General features: G+C 40.8%; 3 protein-coding genes across 4 annotated transcripts; all 3 read right to left on the reverse strand.

Moving 5' to 3' along the window:
- Positions 1-570: 570 nt before the first annotated feature.
- Positions 571-4,966, reverse strand: lyl1 (LYL1 basic helix-loop-helix family member). Of its 2 annotated transcripts, none has more exons than XM_033972380.2 (4): positions 4,424-4,966; positions 2,906-3,813; positions 1,601-1,695; positions 571-1,446 (listed from the first exon to the last, which is right to left on the reverse strand). In XM_033972380.2, the coding sequence occupies exons 2-4, from the start codon at positions 3,445-3,447 to the stop codon at positions 917-919; spliced, it is 1,167 nt and encodes a 388-aa protein (XP_033828271.1). In that variant the 5' UTR covers positions 3,448-3,813; positions 4,424-4,966; the 3' UTR covers positions 571-916. The 2 variants fall into 2 exon arrangements, with proteins under 2 accessions (XP_033828271.1, XP_033828262.1); XM_033972371.2 differs by having other exon boundaries at positions 571-1,449.
- Positions 4,967-12,064: 7,098 nt separating this feature from the next.
- Positions 12,065-17,747, reverse strand: zglp1 (zinc finger GATA like protein 1). Its single transcript, XM_055225797.1, has 5 exons — positions 17,692-17,747; positions 15,758-17,077; positions 15,374-15,483; positions 13,739-13,832; positions 12,065-12,441 (listed from the first exon to the last, which is right to left on the reverse strand). The coding sequence occupies exons 1-5, from the start codon at positions 17,745-17,747 to the stop codon at positions 12,309-12,311; spliced, it is 1,713 nt and encodes a 570-aa protein (XP_055081772.1). The 3' UTR covers positions 12,065-12,308.
- Positions 17,748-18,469: 722 nt separating this feature from the next.
- fdx2 (ferredoxin 2) lies at positions 18,470-24,295 on the reverse strand. Its single transcript, XM_033972450.2, has 5 exons — positions 24,101-24,295; positions 23,821-23,872; positions 22,717-22,823; positions 22,468-22,555; positions 18,470-21,936 (listed from the first exon to the last, which is right to left on the reverse strand). Exons 1-5 carry the CDS (start codon positions 24,270-24,272, stop codon positions 21,780-21,782), a joined length of 576 nt encoding a protein of 191 aa, XP_033828341.1. The 5' UTR covers positions 24,273-24,295; the 3' UTR covers positions 18,470-21,779.
- Between the last annotated feature and the right edge of the window lie 1,776 nt (positions 24,296-26,071).

Genomic DNA, 26,071 nt, shown 5'->3' on the forward strand with positions numbered 1-26,071 from the left:
AATTTGATGACCCCCGTCCTTGTGTAATCTGCGGTTTACTGAGCACATCGAGCGGACAGTCGTGGAGACATTGTGAAACTCCTCTTCCTGTTTTGTGGTGAGGAGGTTTTGGGTGCATCCTGGTGCCTTGTCTTCATTCCTCCTGATTCTGTTGGCCGTCAGTGAGACGCAGCAACCGTAAAGTTTGCACCTCACCCCAAACCCCTCCAGCCCTGTACACGCTGCACAACCACATCCACCAGGCCAACCACACACAGTTACATAAATCATCACATCCACACAAACCTCCCACAGTTGGGGGCATTTTCAGTCCTGGTCAATGTTATTCCGTTTCATTTATTTGTTCTCATGTTGGAATTTTCCTGTTATAAATCTGTCATTAGTTGTTTTGCCAACAGTAAGTCATTGTGTCAGAGCGTTCAGGTATTAAGAAATGTACTTTTAGTTTTCTTAACCAAACATTATTCAGCGTTGCTTAATAGCGAAACTGCAAACTCGTGCTCTTAGACTTAAGGGGGATTGCTGACGGAGGCATTCTGACTGGAGCAGAGTAAGAGGATGTCAAATGAGGAACAGCAAACTCGAACATTTTATTTCTGGTGCAGGTTTGAGAGAGTTTGAAAAGCCACATACAGATTTCTCTCGGTTGATAATGTCACACATGCATTCCAACGTTAATAAAATAGTATCCACCACAAAGCCAAAACTCACTTTCTTACTTTGTATCATTCACAAAATCGGAAACATGAACCCCGTCAGAGGTTTGAGTACAGCTGATTTTCCCATCATGCTGTGCTACTCCTAAAAGTTACAAATTACTATCAAATATTTGTATCACATGCTTAAATTATTGCACTGTTTTAAACCCCAGTGGCGTTTGTCATTAAGGTTCCGGTTCCGTCCATCCCGTGTCCTGTCATCGCTCATCATTCGCAGACGGCACCAGTCTAATCTGACCTTTAACCTTTGTCAAAACGCTATGGTTCACTAAAGAGCTTTTACCCCCGAAGCTTTCCTCGCTGTCCGTGTCTCCGTAGCAACTGGAGGACGTCGGGGAGTTGGCCAGCCCGAGGACCGAGTCCGTGGAGTCCCTGTGAGCCGCGGTTAAGGCGGGCGGGTCCGAGGGCAGAGAGGCCGAGTGAGGAGTGGACGGACTGCTCGTTTTGTTAGAGTCCCGTCCTAGTACCACTGTCCCGTCCTCCGCCCCGCCCCCCTCGACCTCTCGCCCCCCCTCGCCCCCGTCCTGAGCCTGGTCGTTGAGCAGAGCGACCAGGAAGTGGATGTATTTGACGGCCAGTCGCAGGATCTCGTTCTTGCTGAGCTTCTTGTCAGGAGGATGAGTCGGGATGAGTTTTCGCAGCTCGGAAAAGGCCCCGTTGACATTTTGCTGCCTCCAACGTTCCCGGCTGTTGGTGAAGACACGGCGGGCTAGCTTCTGTGGCGGGCCTGCTAAAGCACAGAGGGAAAACAGTCAGTGTCCATGATTCCAGAGGCAGTTTAATGATCACTGTAAAGACATAAATAAATCACTTTAATCTCTGTGTTGTGTTTGGTTTCATTCATATATGTACAGATCTATTCACATCACACTGATACTAACATTCACTTATTTCGACCTCGTAGTGTGAGGATGGCCTTCTCCTCCGGCTGCTGGCGATGACCCCAAAGCTTCCTCCTGAGGGCCCAAAGTAAGTGCTGGACAAGAGAATGAGCAAAATGTTACACAAGAGCATCTGGTACAATGAACACAGTTTAAAATCATCACTTGACAACGTGAACATGGTGTAGTATTTAAGAATTTACACGATAAAAGGTCAAGTCTGGACACACCCTCTCATTCTATGTTTATGTTTACTACTTTTTACATTTTAGGCACAGGAGACATCAAATATATGAAGTAAGATATATGGAATTACGTAGGAAAGAAAAATAACTTATATTTTATATTACTTTGTTTTGCTGACAGTGCCTTCTCTCAAAAAAAAACCCCTCCTGAAATGGTTTTCACTTCACAGCTGTGCCTTATTTGGGTAAAAAAAAATCTAAAAAATGCAAACCAGGGTTCAAAGCAAAGGTTAAGAGCTATTTTTAAAACAAGCTTTGAGTCATTTTGAGTTTATCTTTGTTTACTACATCATTATGTGTCCATTCATGGAAATAAAGAAGAAAAACACAAGGAAGAGTGTGTCCAAACCTTTGACTGAGCCTGCATTTTATTAATTTATTCACTTTTATTTATTTATTTATTTATTATTATTACTACATTTTAACTTTAACTTCTTTCCTTTTTTTTTTTACCCTAACGTCTGAACGCCTAAACTCTAACCCTGGGTGACAGTTCCACCGTCACCACTCACATCCTGCTACAATTCCCAGGGAAATTATTCAAACCTCAGGCATGCGAGGTTTGATTTTCCGCACAGCTCTGCCACAAGATACATACTTTCACTTCTGAGTAAAAACAAGACGTGGTATTTTAATTGACATGTAATGAAACGTTTTTATATGAACAACACTAAGGTAAAAGATAAATCAGTATTTTTTCTTCAGTTTTTTCCTTCTCTTTGCTTTAATGCCTCGACATTAAACTAATAAATGCCATAACATAACTTAAATGTGGCCTATTTCAGTACAAAAATGAGATAATACTGTGTAGCATATTTCATTCATGTTTATTTATACAGAGACAGACCACACTGAGACACTGAGCATCCACGTTTCAACACTCTTCTGTGCTCTTTCTTTACGTCTCATTATTTTACCTGCCTAAAACGAGGGCATTCTATTCAGTACAACGCAAAAACACGAAGAAAACAAACAAATCAAACTGTGTCGGTCCATTTAAAACATTACAAACAGATACAGGTGTCATATCTCTGTGTATTAAATAAAGACGAGGGTTTACCTGGTGAAGAAGCTGTGCACAGGTGTGTACTGCTGCGGCATCAAAGCCCCGGACGACACACCCGGACCCCCCATACTGACCCCGGGCCCCTGTGCTCGCCGAGGGTCCGGGTGCAGGCCTGGGAGCAGGTTGGGGATCGGGTGCAGAGTCGTCAGAGGAAGAGGCGGCTTACTGTGTCCCAGGCTGATCACTGGGATGTGAGGAGGAAGAGGAGACGAGGATGATGAAGGCAGCTCCGGCCGCAGTGGGGACGTTTTCATCGGAGCGGGGAGCAGGGGCGGCGGAGAGGATCGCGTCCCGTTAGGAGTGTCTCGAGAGTTCGTCCCTGACCCCGGCTTCTCCTCGTCTTTAGCCTCCATGACGGCGTCCGCGTGCCTGTCGGTAGACACTTTATCTTGACGTGGCGTGCCGTCCGCAGGTTGATGGGGGCTGACGGGGTCTGGCTGAGTTGGCGTGTCGTTGGGGGATGGACTACGCCCCCCTGGTGTTGGCGAGGGGCAGGGCAGGTCTGGGGGAGATGCAAGATGTTGTTTCTCCATCATGTTTCGTCACATACGCAGGGTCAGTGTGTGTTACGCCTTTGCCAGTCGCTGAAAACCACCAGAGCTACCATGACGCCCGCAGTGTCTGTGTTATTCAGTAAAATACACGATCACGCCCACCTGATTTCAAAATGAACTTCACCCACTGGTCTAAACGGGATCAAATCATACTGTCAACACATTATCGTCTTCCATGAACAGTGGACAGGACGGATCCCATGTTTTTGTTGAGTTATTTTTTCCAAATGGATTTTTTTTTTTAATGGAGTCCAGAGCCTGTTATCCTCCAGTACTGGTTATACGTCTGAATCTGGGCAATAATTCCTCAAAAATTCCCCAAAATTCCAAAGATGTTCATCAAAGTATCTGTAAAAAACAAGAAAAAAAAATCAGATTAGATGCATTTACAAGACGAACATGGAAGTACACAAGTTTATTTGAATTGTGTCCCAAGAGAATCCTGAATTAAATAGTTAAACAATGAGTTAAACGATGTTCTCCAGTATTTCTTACCCCTTTTACTAAAACTAAACACTATATATATAATTATTTTAATACTCTTCCAGCAGCCATTGTAATTATCTCATGGAACATCTCGGTCATATCAGGTTTTGCAATCCTCATTGTTCTTGTTCTGTCTTTTCTGTCTTAGCTTTATTTTCAATACTTCCTCCTTTCGTCAGTAAATGGTGTCGTCTTATAAAAACAGCAAATCGAATTATAATTAAAATAGAAAATACGCTGTGTGATTCCATGCAGCACTTTTGTTGTCTTTGTTGTTAAATCTTATAAATATAATGTCGTATATTTTGTATCTTTGACTTGTTTTTAGTGCGTTCTATGTGATAAAAAACAGATTGTGAGAATAATTCTGAAATAATCTGAGTGTAAATGTGACGGGTCGTTATGTGAAGGGCATTTCAAACACCAGTCTGTGCCATTGGTGGATTTAAAGAAAAAAAAAACATGCACTTACTTCATCGTGGTGGTATCCAGTGTAGTTTGTATCAGGTCTCAGGTCTTGTTTTCACTCGTGGCGTTCGCCGTTGTCCTCGGGTCGTCCCCTCTCCTCTGCAGCTTGTCCCATCTGACGCTCTCTGAGGTCACGGGCGAGCCACAGTCCCCCGCCGCGAACGACGCTCTCAAATGTGTTTTACTGCGAGACTGAGTGACACCACGACTCAAACGCCGGAGCTTTTGGGGTTGTGAAGTTGCCCGTTTGACCAGACTCGCGGAGTAACAGCCGTACCATCCCTTCGCTTCACATGTCATCTTCACCTCTCTTCCTCTAACTCTCTGTTTTTACTTTCCTGTCTGCCTTGTGCCACTCTGCCGGCCAGAACGGCACCAGGCTTTACAGGAGTGCCAGTCGTTCGGCTCGGCTCTGGCAAACGCGAGGCTGGAGAGAGTGCGGAGTGGGAGGGAAGGGGCTGTGGGGAGAGTTTTCCGCTCCTGCTGGACAAGAGGATGTGCTCGTACAATGTGGTGGCTGCTGATAAGAGCCTCAAAAGCTGCCTGTGGGCCGCAGATAAGCAACCTGCACCCCCCTCCTCCCCCCCCTCCGCCAATACCAGCACACACACAGGTTCATATACGTGCACTTCATACATCACACACCAGGTTGGTGGTCACTCACTCCAAAAGGATCTGGACTCTTTCCAAAAAATATTTACTAATTTGAAAATACAGAAGGCTGAGTGAGCACCGGCCGACTGCGCATGTCCACACAAACACAATGGCTCCAAACATAATCCACTCAATGATGCCTACATTACTCCTTGTGTAAGATCGTGTTATAGTCATTTCCTATTTGTGTCTATGAAAAACAACTCTAGGTTTCACTAACAATTACAATAATATGGTTTTACATTTGTATTGAGTTGAACGGGTTTGACGAGCCTCTCAAAGCACTGCACCATTCTGTAGCCACAGCTGCCCTGGGGACGGCAAAGTGGCACCATCGGCCACCACCAGTCACTCTCATACACCACAGTATGTCAAAGGTCAGAGGGTAAATGACCGCGTCTCACTAGGGCTGGTGGATGAACTCACAGTTAAAACAATTTGATGTGGGATTATTTCTTATACTACACTTTGTTTTCTTTATTGACTCATGATTAAGGTGAACATGACGTCACTTTTGAAGCTTAAGCCCATATTTTTACTGTAAAAATCCTTGGTGTTTGCTCCTCTTAAAGGCCTGAGTGGTCTCGCTCTTCACTGTGGGACACCTGTGCCACAGTTGGCCCCGTCTCCCCTGGAGCGGCTGTAACTGTGGTAACTTTCCTCAACAGGAGCCCTGTCCTTCCTTCCCTGTGCTCATGGATGAGTGTCTATCTTTCCTTCTTTCTCCGTCGTTGTGTCAGTGGTCAGGGTCACCTCTTATGCCTCTCTTAGTCATTTCCCTCTTAGACAGTCTCGAATACAAACATGCGACCTACAGGCGTGTGACCTTCAGGGTCCTGGGAAAGATCGAAAGCAAAGCGCTTCACCGCTGCTCAACAAATCCGTCAGCACCTTCATCATCACATATCATCAGACTCCTGCCCCTGTCACTGATTGTCTATAGAAACAATGAGCCGTGCCGAGGTGTAGTGAGCTGTGATGTGCAGCTGTGGTCACACATGATCACACAGTGGCACCGCGGGGCCCGCACACCTGCTGTCATTTGCCTGTAGCATTTACAGAGCGACACAAGGGACTGATAAATCCTTCAGAGGTTTGGGTCACCATCAATATCTGACGATCAGCTATTTCTACGATATGAACCAGAACACAGTCCACGACGAGAGTTTATTACACAACTGTTTTCTGAAATGAGCTGAGTGCACACAGGGCCGTGTCAAATGCACTGTCATGATGCAGGAGATTTCAAACGTCTTAAGAGGCCCTGTGGCTAACTTCCTTCAGCTCATATAAACACTATTGTTTTCAGGCCGATAGACATCAATGCAACCTAATTGTTTAAGACAATATTTGCAGTTTATATAATGGAGAAAGTGACAAACAAGGCAGCGAGCGGCGGCCAGAGCGAGCGCTTTATGAGGGACATGTCCTGTGGGAGTCTAAACCTACTTTTGTCATTTTTCTAACATTTTGATAATTGAGATCATTATCCTTGTTCTGTTTATTTCACATTTACTGAAAAAACATGATTCTTACTAAATCATTCCATTTACTTTTGTTCAGCTGTTACTATTATTGCCAGTGTGAATCATAAGCTTTGCCTCGGTAATGTTTATTTTGCTTTTTTTTTTGGTCTATGGCTCCTTATTTAAGACGCGTACAGGTGCATCATGGGTAACGAGGAGTGCAGCCAAACAGTCTGTCGCCCTTTAACAGTAAATCCCCCTTGTCTGTGTGTCTTTGTGTGTCCTAAATAATGTGAGAACTCAGTGACGTGTTTTTAAAGACACTGGGATCACTCTCTGTGGGGATTCGTTTCATTTTTGGGGCATTTTAAAACTGAAACTTCATAAATGTTTGGACTTTACATGAGTGAATCGGTGGCGTGTGTGACAGATTATATGCTCCCCAAAATCAGAAACATCAGCAACATCAGAAATACACTTTATGTTATTTTAAAACACGTTCATCTTATCAGTGCGTAAAGCTCACGGTGGTCCAGATTACTGTAACACCAATGTACAGTGTCAAATGCACAGTATGGCCGCGCATAGCTTCATTCCCAGGATGCACCTGGGCTGGGGCGAGTGGCCGGATACTGGGGACAGCTGCTTCCTGCGCACACTTCCTGGTTTGGCAGAAGAGAGTTGGGAGGGTTTAAAGGGGGAAAGTGGTGGGCCATGGATGGATCATCAGACCTATGTGATTTTCCAAACGAGATAATGTTCAGTGCACCACAGAAACAGGTGTGACGGCGCCGATCGTCAGCTTAACGTCTAGGACTGAACAATATCATATTTGAAATGCACAGGAATGACTAAATCCAGCAGTTCAGAATGAAAATAACCAAAAACCAAGTAAAAATATGAATAAAGAAAAGAGGGGGTTAAAGATGGGGAAGTGACCACAGGAGCAAACCAGAATGATCTAGTGTTTTTTTGTAGAAACCACCAAGACAAACTCTAGAGCTGAGGATACTGCCATGTTTTTAAATGAGTTCGTGATTATTTCTGGGTAAATTGCAGTAGCGTGCGGTGACTTTTAAAGGTAGAAAAGCAGACGTCAATATTTAGTCGATAACGATTTAATAACGCCGCTTTTTACACAAGTATATTTATTTTTACTGACGTTAAATGCAAATATACTGGGCCATTTTGGAGTCGAGTCAGTAGACGTACATAGTTTATTAATATTTGTATATACTGGACTGTATTTGACCTCCTGCGCTGGTCAGTGGTCAGTGTTTCTTCACATGTGTCCCACACCACTAAAGTTTTCTATGTGATCATCATTAAACATCTGGACACCACATGAGCGACATGTGACACAACATGTATATTTATAAAGACACGCAAACAACAGCGCACAGGTCAGACAGGTGCACAGGTCAGACAGGTGCACAGGTCAGACAGGTGCACAGGTCAGACAGGTGCACAGGTCAGACAGGTGCACTGGTCAGACAGGTGATAGATGCTCTTATAAAACCTCCTCATGTGTCAAAAACATTCCCTGCGTTAGAACACGACGCTCACTCACCGGTCACAGATGTAGACCACGTTTTCTGAAGCGGATCCTGTACAGAGAAATATTCCCGTTATTCCTCTGGACGTCTCTGGTTCAATTTTCCCGTTATTCCTCTGGACGTCTCTGGTTCCATCAAGGCCCTAATAGAGCAGTGAGTGCGTAAAGATTAGGGTTAGTTGTAATTTCTTGCAGAAGTTAAAAATATTTCATTTAAATGTAGAGTAAAGGTAGTTTTTTTTTTAATTTTAGCTGAAGATCACCTAAACAGATTTATCAGAGGAAGTGGACCATGGTAATGTTACAGTCACAGAAAATAGATTTGTACTTGACATTTGACGTGTGACCAGAAAATGAATGTTTTAAAGATCAAAACACAACTTGTCCAGATTGACCAGTTGATAATTCGTGTTTTAATTATGTTTCTCTCTATAATGACTTTAGATTTACTGTGAGATGTTTTATGTATTTGATGTCTCTTTTAAATAACTAATTAATTTACATGAACTAAGGAATATTTAAGCCGTAGTAATCTACCTGTTTGATTTATAAACATAAAGAGTTTGTTTTGGACTGTCACAATTCAGTAAAAAGGAACACAATTTAAGAGTATATTGACATGCAAGGTTTTTTTTTCTAGTTTTCTAATGTGTGTAAAGGCTTTAATATTTGTCTATTCACATTATTAACAAAGCAATTACAGTTCTGTCTTATTCTCTAATAAATTTGAAGAGATATTTCTTTATAAACTGACATAAAACACCTTTACCATTTAACTATTCCCTTGTCAATATTAAAATCCAACTTTAAGAATTCAAACAGACCTAATTTAGTTGAAAGTTTTTTAGGGTCGTTTTATTACAAGGACATTGTCAAACTGATCATATTTATAGAAGTTACACTAGTTTTAATGTTTATGTTTTCAGTCATAAGATTTGGATGAGATTTATTATAATTTCATGGGCTCATGGTCCGACTGTTTGATCACGAGAGCTAATGCTGCGCGTGGTTAGCATTAGCATTAGCATTAGCATTAGCAGTGTGTCTGTTGCTGGGTGACAGGAGCGGCTCTTAGCATTAGCGTTAGCATTAGCATTAGCAGTGTGTCTGTTGCTGGGTGACAGGAGCGGCTTTTAGCATTAGCGTTAGCATTAGCATTAGCAGTGTGTCTGTTGCTGGGTGACAGGAGCGGCTTTTAGCATTAGCATTAGCATTAGCAGTGTGTCTGTTGCTGGGTGACAGGAGCGGCTCGGGGGCTGGTCCTGTCTCATTTCGGCGGGTCTTTGTGGTCCACAGACGCCACAGAGGAGCGGTCTTCGTGGGCGGCTCCTTGGAGGATGGAGTCGTTGAATTGTGGCTCTTAAACCGCTGTCACTCCACGGCTCTGTCCGGATCATCATTTCACACAAACTAGCGGTGAAGCTAGCTCACTGTTTGATTAAATAACTGTATTACTAACGAACATCTAATTATTACAAACTCGAAATTACAAACAAAGTCTTGCCACTAAAAGCGCAACTTTAAACTTGTGTTGAAAGTTTGTGCTGTCGTCTCCTGCTGCACATGCGCACATCGTCCTCTGATTCCTCTGTGGGGTTTATTCAGCTGTTTTTATTATCATCTTCTTCAGTTGTAGAAGCGGCTCGGCCTCTGTAGCAGAAATCAACAACACACAGACTGTCGAAACTGTAATAAACACTAAACTGTGACTGGCCCTGACCACAGGCCACACGACAATAAACAGTGAACCAACTGAATAAAAACAGAGTCTGAGTGGAGAACACTCTCGACTCCTGTGCGCTCTGTAGGCCCTTCAGCTCTGTAGGCCCTTCAGCCCTCTAGGTCCCTCCAGCTCTGTAGGTCCCTCCCTCCAGTTTAGACGCTCTGTAGGTCGCTCCAGCTCTGTAGGTCGCTCCAGCTCTGTAGGTCGCTCCAGCTCTGTAGGTCGCTCCAGCTCTGTAGGTCCCCGGCCTCTGTAGGTCCCCAGCCTCTGTAGGCCCTTCAGCTCTGTAGGTCCCTCCCTCCAGTTTAGACGCTCTGTAGGTCCCCAGGCCCTGTAGGCCCTTCAGCTCTGTAGGTCCCCGGCCTCTGTACTGTCACACTCTGCTCCAGGCGGTTGTTCCAGGTGTTGATGGGGATTGTGTCTGTTCTGTTTAGATTTATATGTCATATATTTTTCTTTTGCCGTGTAAATGCATCTGTGCTTCAAGGTCACAGTGTGGAACAGTGTTGTGTCTCCCACTCATATTTCTCATCGGTTCTGCTCGTCCACATCCCCTCATGTGTGTGTGTTGGGGTGTGTGTGGGTGTGTGTGTGTGTTTATGTGTGTGTTCAGGCTGCTGTCATCCCTCACTGTCGTAATAGGAAACTAAGCATCACTTTTCCCTCTGAGCCCATGTTAAAATAAGACAGTGCTGTTTGTAACTCACATCATTATTCAATATGAACCATAAACATTTGGCTTTGAAGAAAGTAATGGAAAAAAAATCATATTATTCTGGCAATTAGCAAACAGAAATAATTTTGGTAAATTTGATTTCATGTCAAACAGTGAGGGAAAAAAAGCGCATGTCTTTTTAAATAGTGTAGGTGAACTTGTCGTTTCAGCTGTGTGATCTCATGTCGGTTTGAGTTAAGTCCATTTTCTATTAGCCCTGATTTCAAAACGAAAACAAAACTAAACTGGTGACATCTGCGTAATCCCTCAGTCGTCCAGGTCTGATTCATCGCAAAAGCAAAATATAAAACTGGACAAAACGATGTAGGAGTGAAGACGTTTTGCCGCTTCTTCAGTTCTGGTCAGATCACTGCTGGACACTAACTTATCTCTGTCTGAAGGGAGTTTAAGAAGCACTTTTTGTTCGGAAAGACGCTCTAGACGATGCAGGATGTTGTTGCTCAAGCTCATACGCTGATGTTCAAGTTTGGTTCATGCTCTGATGTCTCTGTCCACCTCTGGACTCGTCACAAAAGAGTCTTCAGAGGCTGCAGGTGGATTATAACGACGTTTTACGGCTGCTCAAGGAGGATGGACTAGAGCGACTGAGGTGACACTTTGCTGCACTAAGAACTTTACTGTACAGTTTTATTTGCAGCTGAATAAGTCAGAAAATGAAATAATGTCACTCACAAACATAAAGAGTCAGTGCAGTCCACGTCAGTCCAAGATGGAGACACTGGTGCGGCTCTTTTTAAAACGTAAAAGTGACCGTTTGTGTGGTCACTGTCCTGGTCCGTTTTGAAAATGGACCATGATTTCAGAATAAAGATGATTTAAATTGAATTGAATCCTTTCTTGAACTGGAGTGGGTGTTTCAGACATGATCCATCCTCAAACCCAAAGCATAAAAGAATAACAGGGCTAGTCAGGACGCTAATGGGTGTGAAATCACTCATTAGGGGCTTGAATGACTCTGCTAAGTAGGACACAGGCGCAGCGCACACTTAGAATCGCACAATAAAACGAAACTACAAACAGAAACTGAAAACAAATGGGGGGGTTTGAGTTTCAGTGTCGTTAGCTCCTCCCTTCAGACTGATATAAGGCGGCGTCCAGCAGAAATCTGACCAGAACGGAAGAAGCGGCGACTTGGACGAGCAGCAAAACGTCTTGTCCAGTTGACACATTTTATATTTTTCTTTTGCTATAAACAGGTGACCCCAAAAAGTCCTTGGACGCGTTACAATCTTCACAGGTTCATTTAGAAAAAGCTTTAGTTTTCTTCCTGTAGATCATATTTGTCACTAAACACATGTCACTTTTTGGTCATAACATAATAAACAAAAACTGTACAGAAACAAGACAAATATTTAATTTGAAATACATGCAACAAGCCTCTTCAAGTGTCTCTTCAAAACAGCTCAGTCCCTTCACAAATACACAAACCAAACTTCTATTTCAAGATCAAACATGCAAAATAAAACACACAAGTCAAACTTCAGTCCAAAGCAAAAATAACTTATTATAATAGGGTTAATGCAATACAGTCACTGAACACCAGAGGGAGCTGTTCTTTAAACACATTCACAAAACATCGTGAGAAACTGATTTCACTTCCATCTTTTACAATTCAATAAAACACATTTTAGATAAATATTAAAGTAACTAGTACTTACTGTTCCTTGCATATAATCTGTAGTATTAGTGTGTATTTTAACAGTAGAATAAATAGTTTCATGGCTCTGTGTGTGTGTGTGTGTGTGTGTGTGTGTGTCAGACGGTGGGTCGTCTCTGCGCAGACGTCAGCCTCACAAAGTGTCCACATCGGCTGCAACGCGAGACCGAGTTTCCATCTTTCTTTGGGATATTCCAGCAGTTTATGCAACGCACTCTGTACTTCTTATACCTGAGGAAAACAAAGCTACTGTTAGACAATTTTATATACGCAAAAATATCCAATTAAAGCAGAACGAGCTTCACGCGGTTTTCGTTTGCATCGCCAGTTTTAATTCTGACCTATTCCGCAAAATGAACTTTTCAGAGCTTTGTTGTAGTCGTTTGCTTCTCATTTACCCTCTCAGAGTTGTATTTGGAGTGATTCACGTCGGAGTAATCTTTAATCGCTTATTTTCAAGACGCCATTTTGCCGATTAATCCCCGTTTTCACCTCCACCTGCACACGCCCACTTTGACGCACTTTGTTCAATTTTATTTTCTTATTTTCTTACTTTCTATTTTCTCTCAGCTACACGGCTCTTTGTTGTGAAGACGTTTACGGCGGCTCCATCGGACACCGCAGTTTTTTATTATGTCGTTTTAGATGAATATTGTGATTTAACGCTCCACAGTGTCACAGATTATAACTATAGAGCCGCACAAACACCACACGTCTGATTTAAAGATGAAATCGAGTTGGTGAAGGCACTTTGGTCCCCTGAAGCGGTTTATAAATGTGCTGCTATATGAATTTTACGTATTTATTTATATTGAGCACATATATCAGATACGCTTAAAGCACATTTCACAAATTAATCCTAATAGAAGCTCAAAAACGAACGGAAGAAGAAGAAAACTGAACTGTATTAAAGTGATTCCGCTGGACAATATCATCTTGATGGAGTAAACTGACCATATTTTTGCTTTTTTCAATAAACTAAACATTCACTAAACGGTCGTTACTGCTCTGGCTCAACACATTTTCTGTTTCGGTTCAGATAAACATTATTGCATCACTAAATATAAACATAATTTGGCTTAATATACGATTGTTTTAGCCCTAAACAGACTCATGAAATGTAATAAATGGGTCAAAATGGTTTAAACATTTTAGCGCAGACTCCAGACAGATCATAAAGAGGAAGAGACTCGAGACAGACACTTTTTTGCATATCTGCCATCAGCCTTAACTCTCCTCCTCGGCCGATATTTGGTTTGTGTTCACTAATTACTGCATAAAGCTTTATTTTATCACTTTAGTGCGATGACGGCATTCACAAAGTTAAACTACACAGCTCCATTATGGGTTTTTTTTCCTTATTATATAGCAAATAAAAAGCATAGACCGTATTTATGTTTGTTCATTTTTACCTTAAACTGAAATGGAATTAAAACCAAGTCAGCCCTACATATCATTGCTCTGGATTCTAAACAATAAAAAAAACAAAAAAACGCCGTATCCGTCCATCTCTACACGAGCGTTTTACCTGATCCCACAGGCGTTGCACAGCGGCGTCCCGTCCTCAGCATCTCGCCACATGGGGGTTTTCTTTGTGCAGCAGGACGCACACACTTTGTCCTCTAACAACACAAAAAATCCACACTTCAATATTCATAAACACTTGTGTAATGTCGCCCTCTAGTGGAGAAAACGTGGTGCTTCAGAGTAGAATAATCGTGTATGTTCTGGGAGTTTAGTCAACTCATTTAATACATGATTTTACTGCCAAAATCGCGAAAAAGTTCCTTAAGATGTCTCCTTTTTGGCATTGAAGATGTAGAAATTAATCCATTATTACAGCAACAATTGGGTATTACATCAGATTTATCCAAAAAATGCATTTTATTTAATTGAAATAAAGATGACCCTCCATGTTTAAGCAGCTGCTACAAGATATTCTACTCCAAAAGAAGGTCGTTAGAATAGTTCAAATCCTATTTTTGTCAAGTTAAAACTAGTTAAATTTGCCGCAATGATGCATAAGGCAGATAATTATAAGCTCCTCCTCGTTTACAGAGAGTCAATATCATCTTAGACGAACAGGTTTATTCAAAAAACGTGAGACTAGAACCAGCAAAAACCGTCATTGTGTTTGTGTTGGAGGGGTTAGTGATAAATTAAAAAGCTCCTACACAACAGAAGCATTTAAAAACCGTTATAAAACACATTGCTTTTTGAAAATTACAGGACTCGGGAATGATTCACGGTTTGTAGTTTTTCTTTTGTATAATATTGAGTCATTTGTTGTAGAAATGATGCTCCTTTTCTTGGATTTCTCGTGCGTTATTATTAAATACGGTTATGCAATAAGTCATTTTTCAGCCTAAACCCTTTCGAAATGTTACGTACAACCTGATAAAAGTTGAATAACGTAACAACCGAACACATTTCCTTCTGCTTTATCAAACTTTAAAACATAGGACGGACCTGTGTAATGATTTATGGCGACGCCTTATTCACCTTTGACATTTCAAACGGGGAAGAAGGTCAAAGTCCAGACCAGAAATCAACGTAATAAAATAAAAATTGTGAAGATCATACTGCGGATAACAGGAGTAATATTATATAAACTAGAGAATTATTAATAACTTACAATGAAAACTACTATAACAGAAGTAAAGTATAAATAATGTCTAATCTGGAGCGTGGATTAAATATTTTTAGTGACGACTGTTTTGTGGAGACGGGGAAGATGGAGAGCAACAGAGAGCTACAAAAAAAAAAAAAAAAAAAGGAAATATTTATGTATTTTATATTTTTTTATTTTACGAGGGTCATATTTCTTATTGTTTATTGGTTTGTACTTATCTGTGTGTGTGTGTGTGTGTGTGTGTGTGAGAGGATGTATGAATGTATAAAAATGTGTTAATTCTAGTGTATTTGTGTAACAGTTGTGTTTTGTTCCTGTGCTCGCCTGGCGCCACCTGTAGGGGGGAGGAGGGTTGGTGCGAGGGGTTGTGATATGTTAAAATGTACTTAAAAATATTAATAAAAAAATAATTAAAAAAAATATAAATAAATAAAATTAAAACATAAAATAAAGGAATAAAAACAAAAATAAAAATAGTGTGCATATTTCCCCATTGTTTTGGGCCCGTTTGGATGTTTATGTTTCTCTTACTGGCTTCACTAGAGGCAGAGTCACTGTCGTCATCAGAGCTGGTTTTCAGAGACTTCTGGGACGTCCTTGTTCTCAGCCTCGTCCTCTTTAGACTCTTGGGGAGATCTGTGCTGTGGAAAACATAAACATGAACATCATTTCTGTGTTTCAGATGAAATCACAATATTCTATAAGCCAAAAGTGTTAAAATGGAGGATATTGTTGAAATAAACTTAATATCAGGTTCAACATTTGTGAATTTATCTTAAATTTTTCTTACAAACATCTTTAAAACGACGTTGCCCTTGGCCGCTCTCATCTGGGACCACGGCATCATCACTTTCTATAATCTAAAACCACAGTTAAATACAGACCAGAGCACGCGTCCGGCTCCTGTGCTGGTACCTGTATTGTGAAGTGATGCGGAGCCGGCACTGCCCCTCGGCGTCGTCCAGCTCCGTGTCCATCCGAAATGTGACGCCCTGGAAGTCCGGGTCCTGCACTGAGGCGCTGCGACTGGGCCGAGGCTGTTTCCTCCTCTTTGACCTCCAGAGGGCGCACTGCTCCTCACACGATGCACTTGTGCGTTTCTCTGCAGACGTGAGCTCAGCAGAGGCTTCGTCTCCTCCTCCCACAGTCTGAGGCGTCGGGACGTCCTCTGACGAGTCGTCACACGCAGAGCCAGGGGTCACTTTAATATTCTGTGGTTTCTGTTCAGATGGGCTACATGACCGAGGGTAAAACTGAGAGTCCGCTGACTCTACAGGGCCTTTATGAGGCTCATCTGGACTCAAACATATGTTTGCATTATGATCTAGGGGCAGCGATGTCTCTGAAGCACACAGAGCTTCATCTGGACTCAAACATATGTTTGCATTATGATCTAGGGGCAGCGATGTCTCTGAAGCACACAGAGCTTCATCTGGACTCAAACATATGTTTGCATTATGATCTAGGGGCAGCGATGTCTCTGAAGCACACAGAGCTTCATCTGGACTCAAACATATGTTTGCATTATGATCTTGGGGCAGCGACGTCTCTGAAGCACACAGAGCTTCATCTGGACTGAAGCTCAGATGTTCGTCAGTGCAAAGAGCCTCAGGTAAAAAGTCATAAAATGTGTGTTGTGTGGAGAGACTCTCCTCTGTCCAGTCACTGCTCAGGTCCAGACCAACAGTGAACCGCAGCTCTGGAGTCTGAGGTGTGTCTGCGGTGCTTTTAGCTCCTTCTGCTTTAACAGGGAAACTCACGGGACATTTCTTTGTCTCAGAATCTTCTGGACTACAACCTTTTTTAAGACGACTGTCTGATTGTCTGAGAGAGTTACTCTCACAGTTTAAGGGCTGTGCAGTGTCCGGTAAATCCTCCGCTGGCTTTGAGAAGCCAAAATCTGAGAAAAACAGCAGAGAGCTGTGGTCAGCGTCGTCTTCACTTTGGTGCAGGAGCCGCTCACACTGTAGATTTATCAGACTCAGGACTTTTAAGGGGCTTTGGACATTTTTGACCAGAGTAGAGAGCGGTTTGTGAGGGACACTCTCAGGACATAAGACGTCCTCTGTGTGGCCCGTCTCTATGAAGCTGCTGTGGATGGGAGAGGTCAGCTTAGACACTTCCTGGAACAGATAGTGCAGCGCTGACGAGGAAGAGGAGGAGGAGGAAGAGGAGGCATCTTGTTTTGGACTTTCCTGAAGTAAACTGGACTGTGTGGCTGCTCCTGTGCTCATCCTTCAGCCAGAAAACAACAGAGTTTTAGTGTGGCTCATTATATAGAGACAAATTCAACGACAATATCACTCAAAACAACAAGAAACCCAGAGTAGAGCTCAAATCCATCACAGAACTGCACAGTCTTCATCTTTTCATAATAAAATAACAACAGCAGCATTAAACAGGGAGTTTTGTAAAACTACAGATTTAAAACTAAAATGTCCAAACTTGCTGGTCCATGTTGCCTAATTAACCCACCTGACCAAATGTGGCAGCTCTTTAAAGCGGCGTTTTTACAGAAATATCAAACGTTTTATCATTTAAAATGTATCGACTTTTTTAAAATTTTCGCGCTCATCAAAAACGTCACGTGCGTCAACAGGAAACTTTGTGTCTGTGGGAAACTTTAAACTTTAAACTAAACTATACATGTCTAAAATGAGAAAAATATATATATATATAAAAATAAAACAGGCTAATTGCCCCTGCACAGCCTCATAAAGTTGATCTAATGTTAAAGTCACAGTTTGACTCCGCCCTGGACAAAACCAAACAACTTTAAATCTAAAAATATACATTTATTTTGTTATTTGACTGTGTTTTTTGGGGTAAATTTCTCACCTTGGACTGACAGGATGATCTGAGAGTCATGAGGAGTCTGAGGGACAGGGGCGCGTGCAGGCGTCATGTTGGGCCTCTGCGCACGTGCGGCCACTTTGCGCAATTTCACTGACGAATCTGCGGCAGCGTGAAAAAACAACAACTCCTCTGATATTTTAGATTTATTTTATTTTACTTTTTAAAAATCTATTATTATTATTATTTTTTTTTAAGTAATAATAATAAAGGTTTACAGACATTTGAGGCAGAGTTGAAAAGTTACACAATTAATAGTCAGAAGAGACAAAAATGATAGAGAAATGCTGAAAAATAAATAAATAAATAATAATAATAATAATAATAATAATAAATACAAATAATAATAATAAATAATAATAAATAAATAAATACAAATAATAATAATAATAATAATAATAATAATAATAATAATAATAATAATAATAATAATTAATAAATAAATAAATAAATAAAAATCCTCTGAAAATAAACTCTGAAATCCATGTTATTCCTTTGTTTTTGGAGCACGTGACACATGGTTGGGTAGGGAAAGTACTGTACTCAAGTATAGGCCTACACTTTAGGTATCTGTACTGTACAGTTTACAGTGGATACTTTTACTTGAGTACATTTGAGAGCAGTATCTGTACTTTCTACTTCACTACATTTTGAACAGGACTGAAAAGTAAAAGTATTTTTCATTATAGTCTGAGACCTGCTGAAAAGGCTGAGGGTTTATTTTTAACACGTTCGTGGTCTGAGCAAACAATAAATATACAAATAAAAACAGCTGGAAAAAAAAACTATTTATTCATTTATTCGTGTTGAACAAAATTCAGCACAAACTTTATCAAAATCACCACATTTGAAGCTTTAAAAGACTCAAAATCTGCGTGAAAGACTTTTACTTTTTACTCTTTAAGTTCATTTTTAAACAGGTGCTTTAATACTTTTACTTAAGTAGTTTTTTCATGTGATACTTTTACTTTTACTTGAGTATTTCTGTATCTGTACTTTTACTCAAGTGTCCCCTGTCCCAGCAGATTTATACAAAAACAAGTGATTTGTCCCAGTTTTGTAAAAGAAATGTCTCAGGTGTCCAGATATTTGACCAATTTGACACTCGCCAAAAACAAAGATGGTCATTAGTTTAACCAAAACACACAAAGATGAATCAAACTGTTCTGTCTGGAGTCTCTGAAAAACTGACTCGGAGACACCAGAGTTTCAGAGTTCAGACCTGAGACACACCGGAGTTTGACGTTCGGTCCACACGTCTGCAAACATTTAACAGCCAAAGAGCCACACGTTTCAAACCAAATGAATGAAAGAAAGAGCCATGTTTTTACAAATAATGAGATGAAGTGGTTGAAAAAAATAATTTAAAAGAAGTAAGTCAAGTGTTTGCAGCTTTTAACACACTGTGGATTTATTTATTTATTTATTTTATTTGTTTTGAGGAGGTCTGGCGGAAGAAAATGATGTAATTTCCCACATCCTCGTGCAGTTTATGTGAAATATTTACTTTACAAAATGATTAATTCTGATTTTATGCCTGGGATTTGTTCAGACAAACAGTAAAAATATATAAATAAATACAAATTATTTCAATAGAATGAACTTTTATGCTAAAAACACTGTCAAATACAAACTTAATAAAGTAAACTCAAAATGATTTGTATCAATCAAACTGCAAAGAGCCGCTCTGGAGGCTTTAAGGAGCCGCACTGGGGGCACTAAAGAGCCGTATGTGGCTCTTTAGAGAGTGGCTGCAGACTCCTGGTACAGACTGAATAAAATTGTGAACAGATTGTGTAACTTTGTTGATTCTGGACTCATTTGTGGGTCAGTTTCTTAGATAAGAGACTGAGGGACGTCTGACGGTGCATTTTTTTGCCATTTCTTGCCATTTTCAAGCAGCTTTTCCTTTATTATAGTTAAACAAATGACAATATAATCCAGTGATGGGACTTTTGGCTCTTTTATGGGATCCAAATTTTTTGATTCTGAGCCGTTCAAAAGACTGGCTCTTTTTATTTTTATTTATATGAGAGAAACCAATGTGAGAACTTTATTTAACAACAAACTTATCCAAGAGAAATGACTAGGCCTGTTATTACGATCACAAATGGTTTTTTTTGTGCTCGTTTCACTCACTTGTGTCGCTTGTTCTGCTTCTGAGACGATTCTTGTGTCGGTTCAGTGTTAATCAAGTGTAAAAACGCATAAAAATCAACAAGAAAAAGACTAGAGTAGATTCAGTATGTGATGAAGATCTGTGCAGACTTTATGAATGGACTGTGTGATTAATAATATTCTTAATTACTCTTTTCACAGTTTTATTATTACCAAACAATTATTACCCAACACCTAAACCCGAGTGTGTCTCTGTTTTTGAAAATCTGGAAAACCCATCCAATAATTCACTTGAAGGTCCCAGATTACACCATTTTCCTCGTCACAAACCTGTAGATTTAGGAAACAAAACACAACTCCAGGTCTGTTTTTGAGGAGTTAACATCATTATAACGCGACTTAAAGCTACAAGAGTCAGTTTTGTGTAATATAGGACCTTTAAAACATCCAAGAAACACTTTTTATCACACATTTCTTTCCAGACAGTTTAATATTTGTGCGTAAATGCGACTGAGCGATAAAAACGACCACTTCATACAGATCCTATGTTATGCAATGTCTGAACAGCTTATCAAAACCCACTTGTATAATTTAAATAAAAGCGTTAAAGGCCATTTAACGGTACAAAATGCAAGCAGAGGGCGCAAGGACCTGCTACGTAACACTACTCGAATGAAACACTAACAGATATTTGGTGAGGAGACGTTAAAAAAGGCTCATGTTACGCCGTTTTCTGATGTTATTATGTTGTTTCCTCGTCACAAACAGACCTGGAGTCGTGTTTTTGTTTCATTCACACACGTTTAACACACAAAACGTGCAGATTTAGGCTGAAAACACTCTGTTCCACCTTGTGATGTCATGTAGTGATACAAAAACAGGAAGTACTCCATTGTGTTTTAACCCTATCGCGTCGTAAAATGGCTGCCCTCAAATTTGCATAGATGTAAAAAAATATGACTGTAACTGCGAATCTCCTGATAAACTGACATTTTAAGACAGTCATACATTTTATTTACCTCATCGTGGGCCACATAAAATTACATTGCGAGCCAGATTTGGCCCCTGGGCCTTGAGTTTGACACAGACCATTATCGCTCGCCTAGACTTTTTATTTCTTTTTCTAGCCATAAAAATCATGTTAAAGGAAGTATCAGCTTGTACTTTTGCCTTTTTCTCATAACTACCTCTATTTTACAAATCCATCCTTATTTCGTCTCTGCTGCGCTCTGATTGGTCGTCTTCGAGGGACGACGTGAGCACATGACCGTAGTGACAGTGACATATTTAAAGAGCCTCATGCCTCTGCTTTGAGACGCCGTTTGAATTTACATGATCGCACAAACCGGGAGTCTATCGGCGGAGAGTAAAACGGAGCTGTTAACTTGAAAACTACCATTTCATGACATCACAAGGAGGAACATTGAGCTTTGGAGATGTTACAGAATAATATTAAAGTGTTACTCGAACACGTGTGAATGAAACAAAACACAACTCCAAGTCTGTTTTTGAGGAGGTAACGACATTAGAACGTGGTTTAAAGCTCACAAAAGAGTCACTTTTGCGTAACATAGGACCTTAAAACCCAGCGATTGCATAAAAACGAATGACTTCTGGACCACTTCTTTAGACGATATGGCTTCAGTGATGTAAAGTTTATGCAGTAGACTGGCCACAGTGAGGTTAGTACGTGTAGTAGCTGTAACACGGAATGTTCAAAGTCAAAGTTGTACACAGATGTTGGCTTAAGAACATGTCCAAAGAAACGGAAAAGTATTTTAAGTAACCATTTATGTGCGACACCAGCTGAATCTCTGTTAACCGCTGAAACGGGGAAACATCTTTGATCTGGCAACTCGCTCCCCATCTCCTCTCATGGCCCCGTCAAACCCGTGAAACAGCAGGACGAGGACGCCGCCGTGGGGTTTTTTGTCAGTTCTTCTTCTTCGTGCAGAAATGGCGGCTGTCAGTGAGGTTTAGGAACGTGCCCGTCGACGTAAAAGTTTCTGGTGACTTTGGGTAAAGTTAATTCAATACCGTCCAACTCCGGGGTGATGATTATCTGGCAACCGAGACGGGAGTTCTGCTGAAGCAACGGCGCCATATCCAGCATGTCATCCTCCCTGAAGTGGTAAAATGTGGCTTAGATGAATATAATGAAGTAAACGTAGTATTGTATTTAAGTAAAGTACAGATACACACAATCTGTACTTCAGTAGAATTTAAAGTGGATTCTTTTTTACTTTTACTTGACTACATTTGAGAGCAGTATCTGAACTTTCTACTCCACTAAACTTCTGAACAGGACTGAAACGTAAAAGTATTTTTTATTATTGTCTGAGACCTAGAGGTTTATTTTAACATGTTTTTTAATTTGAGGAAAACAAAAATATACAAATAAAAACAGGTAGAACAACCCCAATTGTTCTTATTGAAGAAAATTCTGCAAAAATCTGTAATAAGACTCAAAATCTACGTGAAATACTGCATTTTTAAACAAGTAAAATACCTTTTTCACGTGGTACTTTTACTTTTATTTGAGTATTTTTGGCTTCAGTATCTGTACTTTTCCCTAAGTAACAAAACAGAGTACCTCTTCCACCGCCGTGCACACAATTGTTTGCTTTAATAAACTCGTTAAATGAGCGTCTTACCTCTCTTCAGGTTCCGGCAGTTTGTCATAATAATCTGCATTTACATAAACGTGGCAGGTGGAGCAGGCCAGAGACGCCTCACACGCTCCTTAAAACAAACAAAAATAAAACAAGCAAATATGAAATTAAGTTTATCCCAGAACAACACTGTGTAAAATGAATGTACAATATCTTATTTGTTTGTTGAACTTTGATGTGGGAACTTTTAATACAACTTTAATACATCACACCTGCTCCTTTTTGACGTACCTTCTAGATCAACACCGTTTTTATGAGCGAGATAAAGAACATTATCTCCTACTTTGGCCTTCACTGGAATCCTCTGTCCAGATCGATCTACGTACACCACATTCACCCTGGAAATAAAAGAACAGAACAATAACGTCACTGATTTAAGACGCAGGTTTAGGTCAAACTCAGACTCTGTTAACCCTGAAAAACGGTCAACTCGCTCAAGAGTTTTCAGTTTCACAGAGTTAAACTAAACCCTGAGTCTGTCACTGTGGCAACTGTGTGAACCTAAACTGGTCCAGAGCAGGTTTTATTCCTCAGACCCAGAGTTTAACCAGAGTCTGCCCCTGAAGGAGAGCTCTGATTGGACAGTTCACCTGAAGGAGAGCTCTGATTGGACAGTTCACTTGATGGAGAGCTCTGATTGGACAGTTCCCCTGAAGGAGAACTCTGATTGGACAGTTCACTTCCTCATTCACAGGTTTAATGAGAAGGATTTAACCATAAGAATCTATTTAGTTTCATTGTGTCATTTATAACACCTCATGTTTTCTGTATCATTCACCACCCAGGGCCTTTCTGTCTGATTTTACACATCTGTGACCATATAACTGTAAATATGTGTCGGTCAGGCCTCTGTGATGTGTTTACGCTGCATTTCCCATCAGACATTTGGCCTTTGTAGTGAAGGCAGCTGGAGCCTTCAAGCGCCTGTAGCCTCCTTAATTTCACGATCTCGCTGGTGCGTAAATGACGATGCCGTGGGGCTGTCTGCCTTCACCGTCTTGCTCATCTTAAACCTAATATCAAACCTGAACCTGTCCACAGTTACATGACTTCCTGTCTCTCTAAAATGGACGCCTCTGGTTCACTGTTGCCGCGGTGAATTGTCTTTTATGGGTAAAAACAGATCATGACTTTTCTCTTCAGCTAAACTCAAACACTGAACACTAACTCTAACTCTGCCCCAAACCTGTTTACTGAGACAGAAAAGTTGTCTGAGTTTGACAGTTTGATAACTCTGCTTTGTGAATCAGGGCCATTGTGCTCCAGTAGAGTCCTGACTTTACACAAATAACTGCATATTTTTTGTTTTTGGATGAATAAAAGTGTGATATTTACTCCTCCTGAGGCTGTTCTGTGCTGGAGCTCGCCTCGTCACTTCGATAAAGACCTGCAAGAAAATGAAAATATGTTAAGTATGTTTGCACAGGCTGGAACTGGCCACAAGGAGCAGTAAAGACGGAGAAATAAGACAAATAAATGAGATTATAACACAACATTTAAACAGAACAAGCACTTTCAGCCTTTATTTTTGTCTCCTCATCATGACTGGCACAAACCCAAACGCTGCTTTGACACAGACAGATAAAGCTAAGAGTTCAGAGTTAGCTTTACGCACCTAAACTTGTCCTTAAATGTCTGTTTCCTGTCCCGGGCCGGTCCACAGAGCCCGTCCTGTCCCCGCTCCTGTTCAGCGTGTACAGAGGACACGTGCTGCACACAGGAAGTCCCCGGGACAGTCTCAAAGTCAGGCCCATGCTCGTCCGGACAGCTGCACAGGCCGCCATCATAGTGTTATTGTCACGTGACCAAAGCGCCCAATCAGACACGTGACCGAAGCGACCAATCAGCGGCCGGCCCGGGTTTTAACGGCTTTACCTCAGACGACCACCAGAGGGAGACATAGCACAGTGTTTTCTATAGGAGACAGAGGTAAATGACACTTTTGACACATTTATCTGTTAAAATAACTCTTTAAACGGAGAATATGTGTGTTTTATCTGATTAAGTGTAACTGGAGATAAGGTAAGACATGAAAACAACAACAACAGCCACTAAACACTCCTATTTCTTCTTTATTTTTGCACTATTTTCTACATTTTATATGCATACAAAAGACATAAACATGTGAAGTTAGAAAAAAACTAATTACAAACTACTGTCTGTGTAATCCCTGAGTCGTCCAGGTCTGATCCATAATAAAAGCCAAAAGTAAAATCTGCCAACTGGACAGAAAGTTGTAGGAGTGAAGACGTTTCGCTGCTCGTCCAAGGCGCTTCTTCAGTTTCGGGTCGAATTACCATTTTTCAGATATTCGCCAGAGAAAAGAAATAGTTTGAGAGGCCATTTTTCTTTGGAAAGACAATCATTCTTTGCACAGGAATGGGAGCCTCAGATATCATCTGTCTCCTCAGACCCAAAGCAAACAAACGAAACAAAGAGAACAGTATTGTGAGCCAGGATGTCAATAGGTGTGAAAAAGCACCCAGTAAGAGCTGAAGAAGCGGCTTGGATGAGCAGCCAAACATCTTTACTCCTACAACATTTTGTCCAGTTGACAGATTTCATTTTTGGCTTTTACAACAGACAAAATGAATTCTTGTAATAACATCTTTTCTGGTAATAAACCTCTCGTATCGTAAAAAATAAAGATAAATGAAATAGAACAGGCCCATATTGTCTTGTCACACTGGTGTAGTGCAGTGATTTGTAGGTCGGCTGCATGGCCTAATCCAGGGGTCTCCAACCTTTACATATTGTGCTGAATAACAAAAATTTGATGAATGACCATTGCAAACATGTAATTTTGATGCCTGAGTTTCTGCACTAATAAATGGATAATGGTTTATGCTTTATAGACATCTAACTGTGTCCCATCTAATATCAGAGACATCTTGCCGTGGCTCTTATACAAAAGTCACTGACAGTTGAAAAAAACTCATAACTCTTTTGTTTCTAAATATTTTTATTTTATTTTTTCAGAGCGTTTAGAACGACCCTTCCCACATTAATCTGAGCAAATCTAGCACCGAGGAACGAACCCTCATTGTACAGCGGCACTTTGAGTCACACGGGTCAAATTCGACATTTTAATCCCAGAGATGCCCCGAGCGTAAACGCCATTAAAGGAATAATAAGTGTTTTTCACAGACAGGGGGCAGTATGTGATCTCCACAGACCTGACTAGTCCTGATTTCTTCCTGTGGGATGATCTTAAAGAAAAGGTGTTTGTGAAAAAAACTCAGACGAGAAATGACTTAAAACGTAACATCGAGGATCAAATAAGAGACATAAGCCCAGAAATGCTTTAAAATGTGACGTAAAGTGTGTAGGATCGGGCTGTTCAGTGTGAAACCGAACATTATTTTTTAAAAAGTAGGTCATTTTTACTTCCCCTAGTTTAAGAAGTGATCAGTTCAAGTGTAAGTGACAATTATAACCGTATATATTGCCAAAAATCTCAGAAGGTTCAGTCATAACTTGAAGATTTAAAAGTGTCAGTGACTTTTTGGGCATATTGTCAATTTTAAAATGTGTAGCTTCCGGACAATCCTGTTCTGCAAAAGGAAACTCAAGGCAAAAACGTTGC

This window comes from Periophthalmus magnuspinnatus, chromosome 1 (assembly GCF_009829125.3).
Source record: "Periophthalmus magnuspinnatus isolate fPerMag1 chromosome 1, fPerMag1.2.pri, whole genome shotgun sequence".
Classification (NCBI taxonomy): Eukaryota; Metazoa; Chordata; class Actinopteri; order Gobiiformes; family Gobiidae; genus Periophthalmus; species Periophthalmus magnuspinnatus.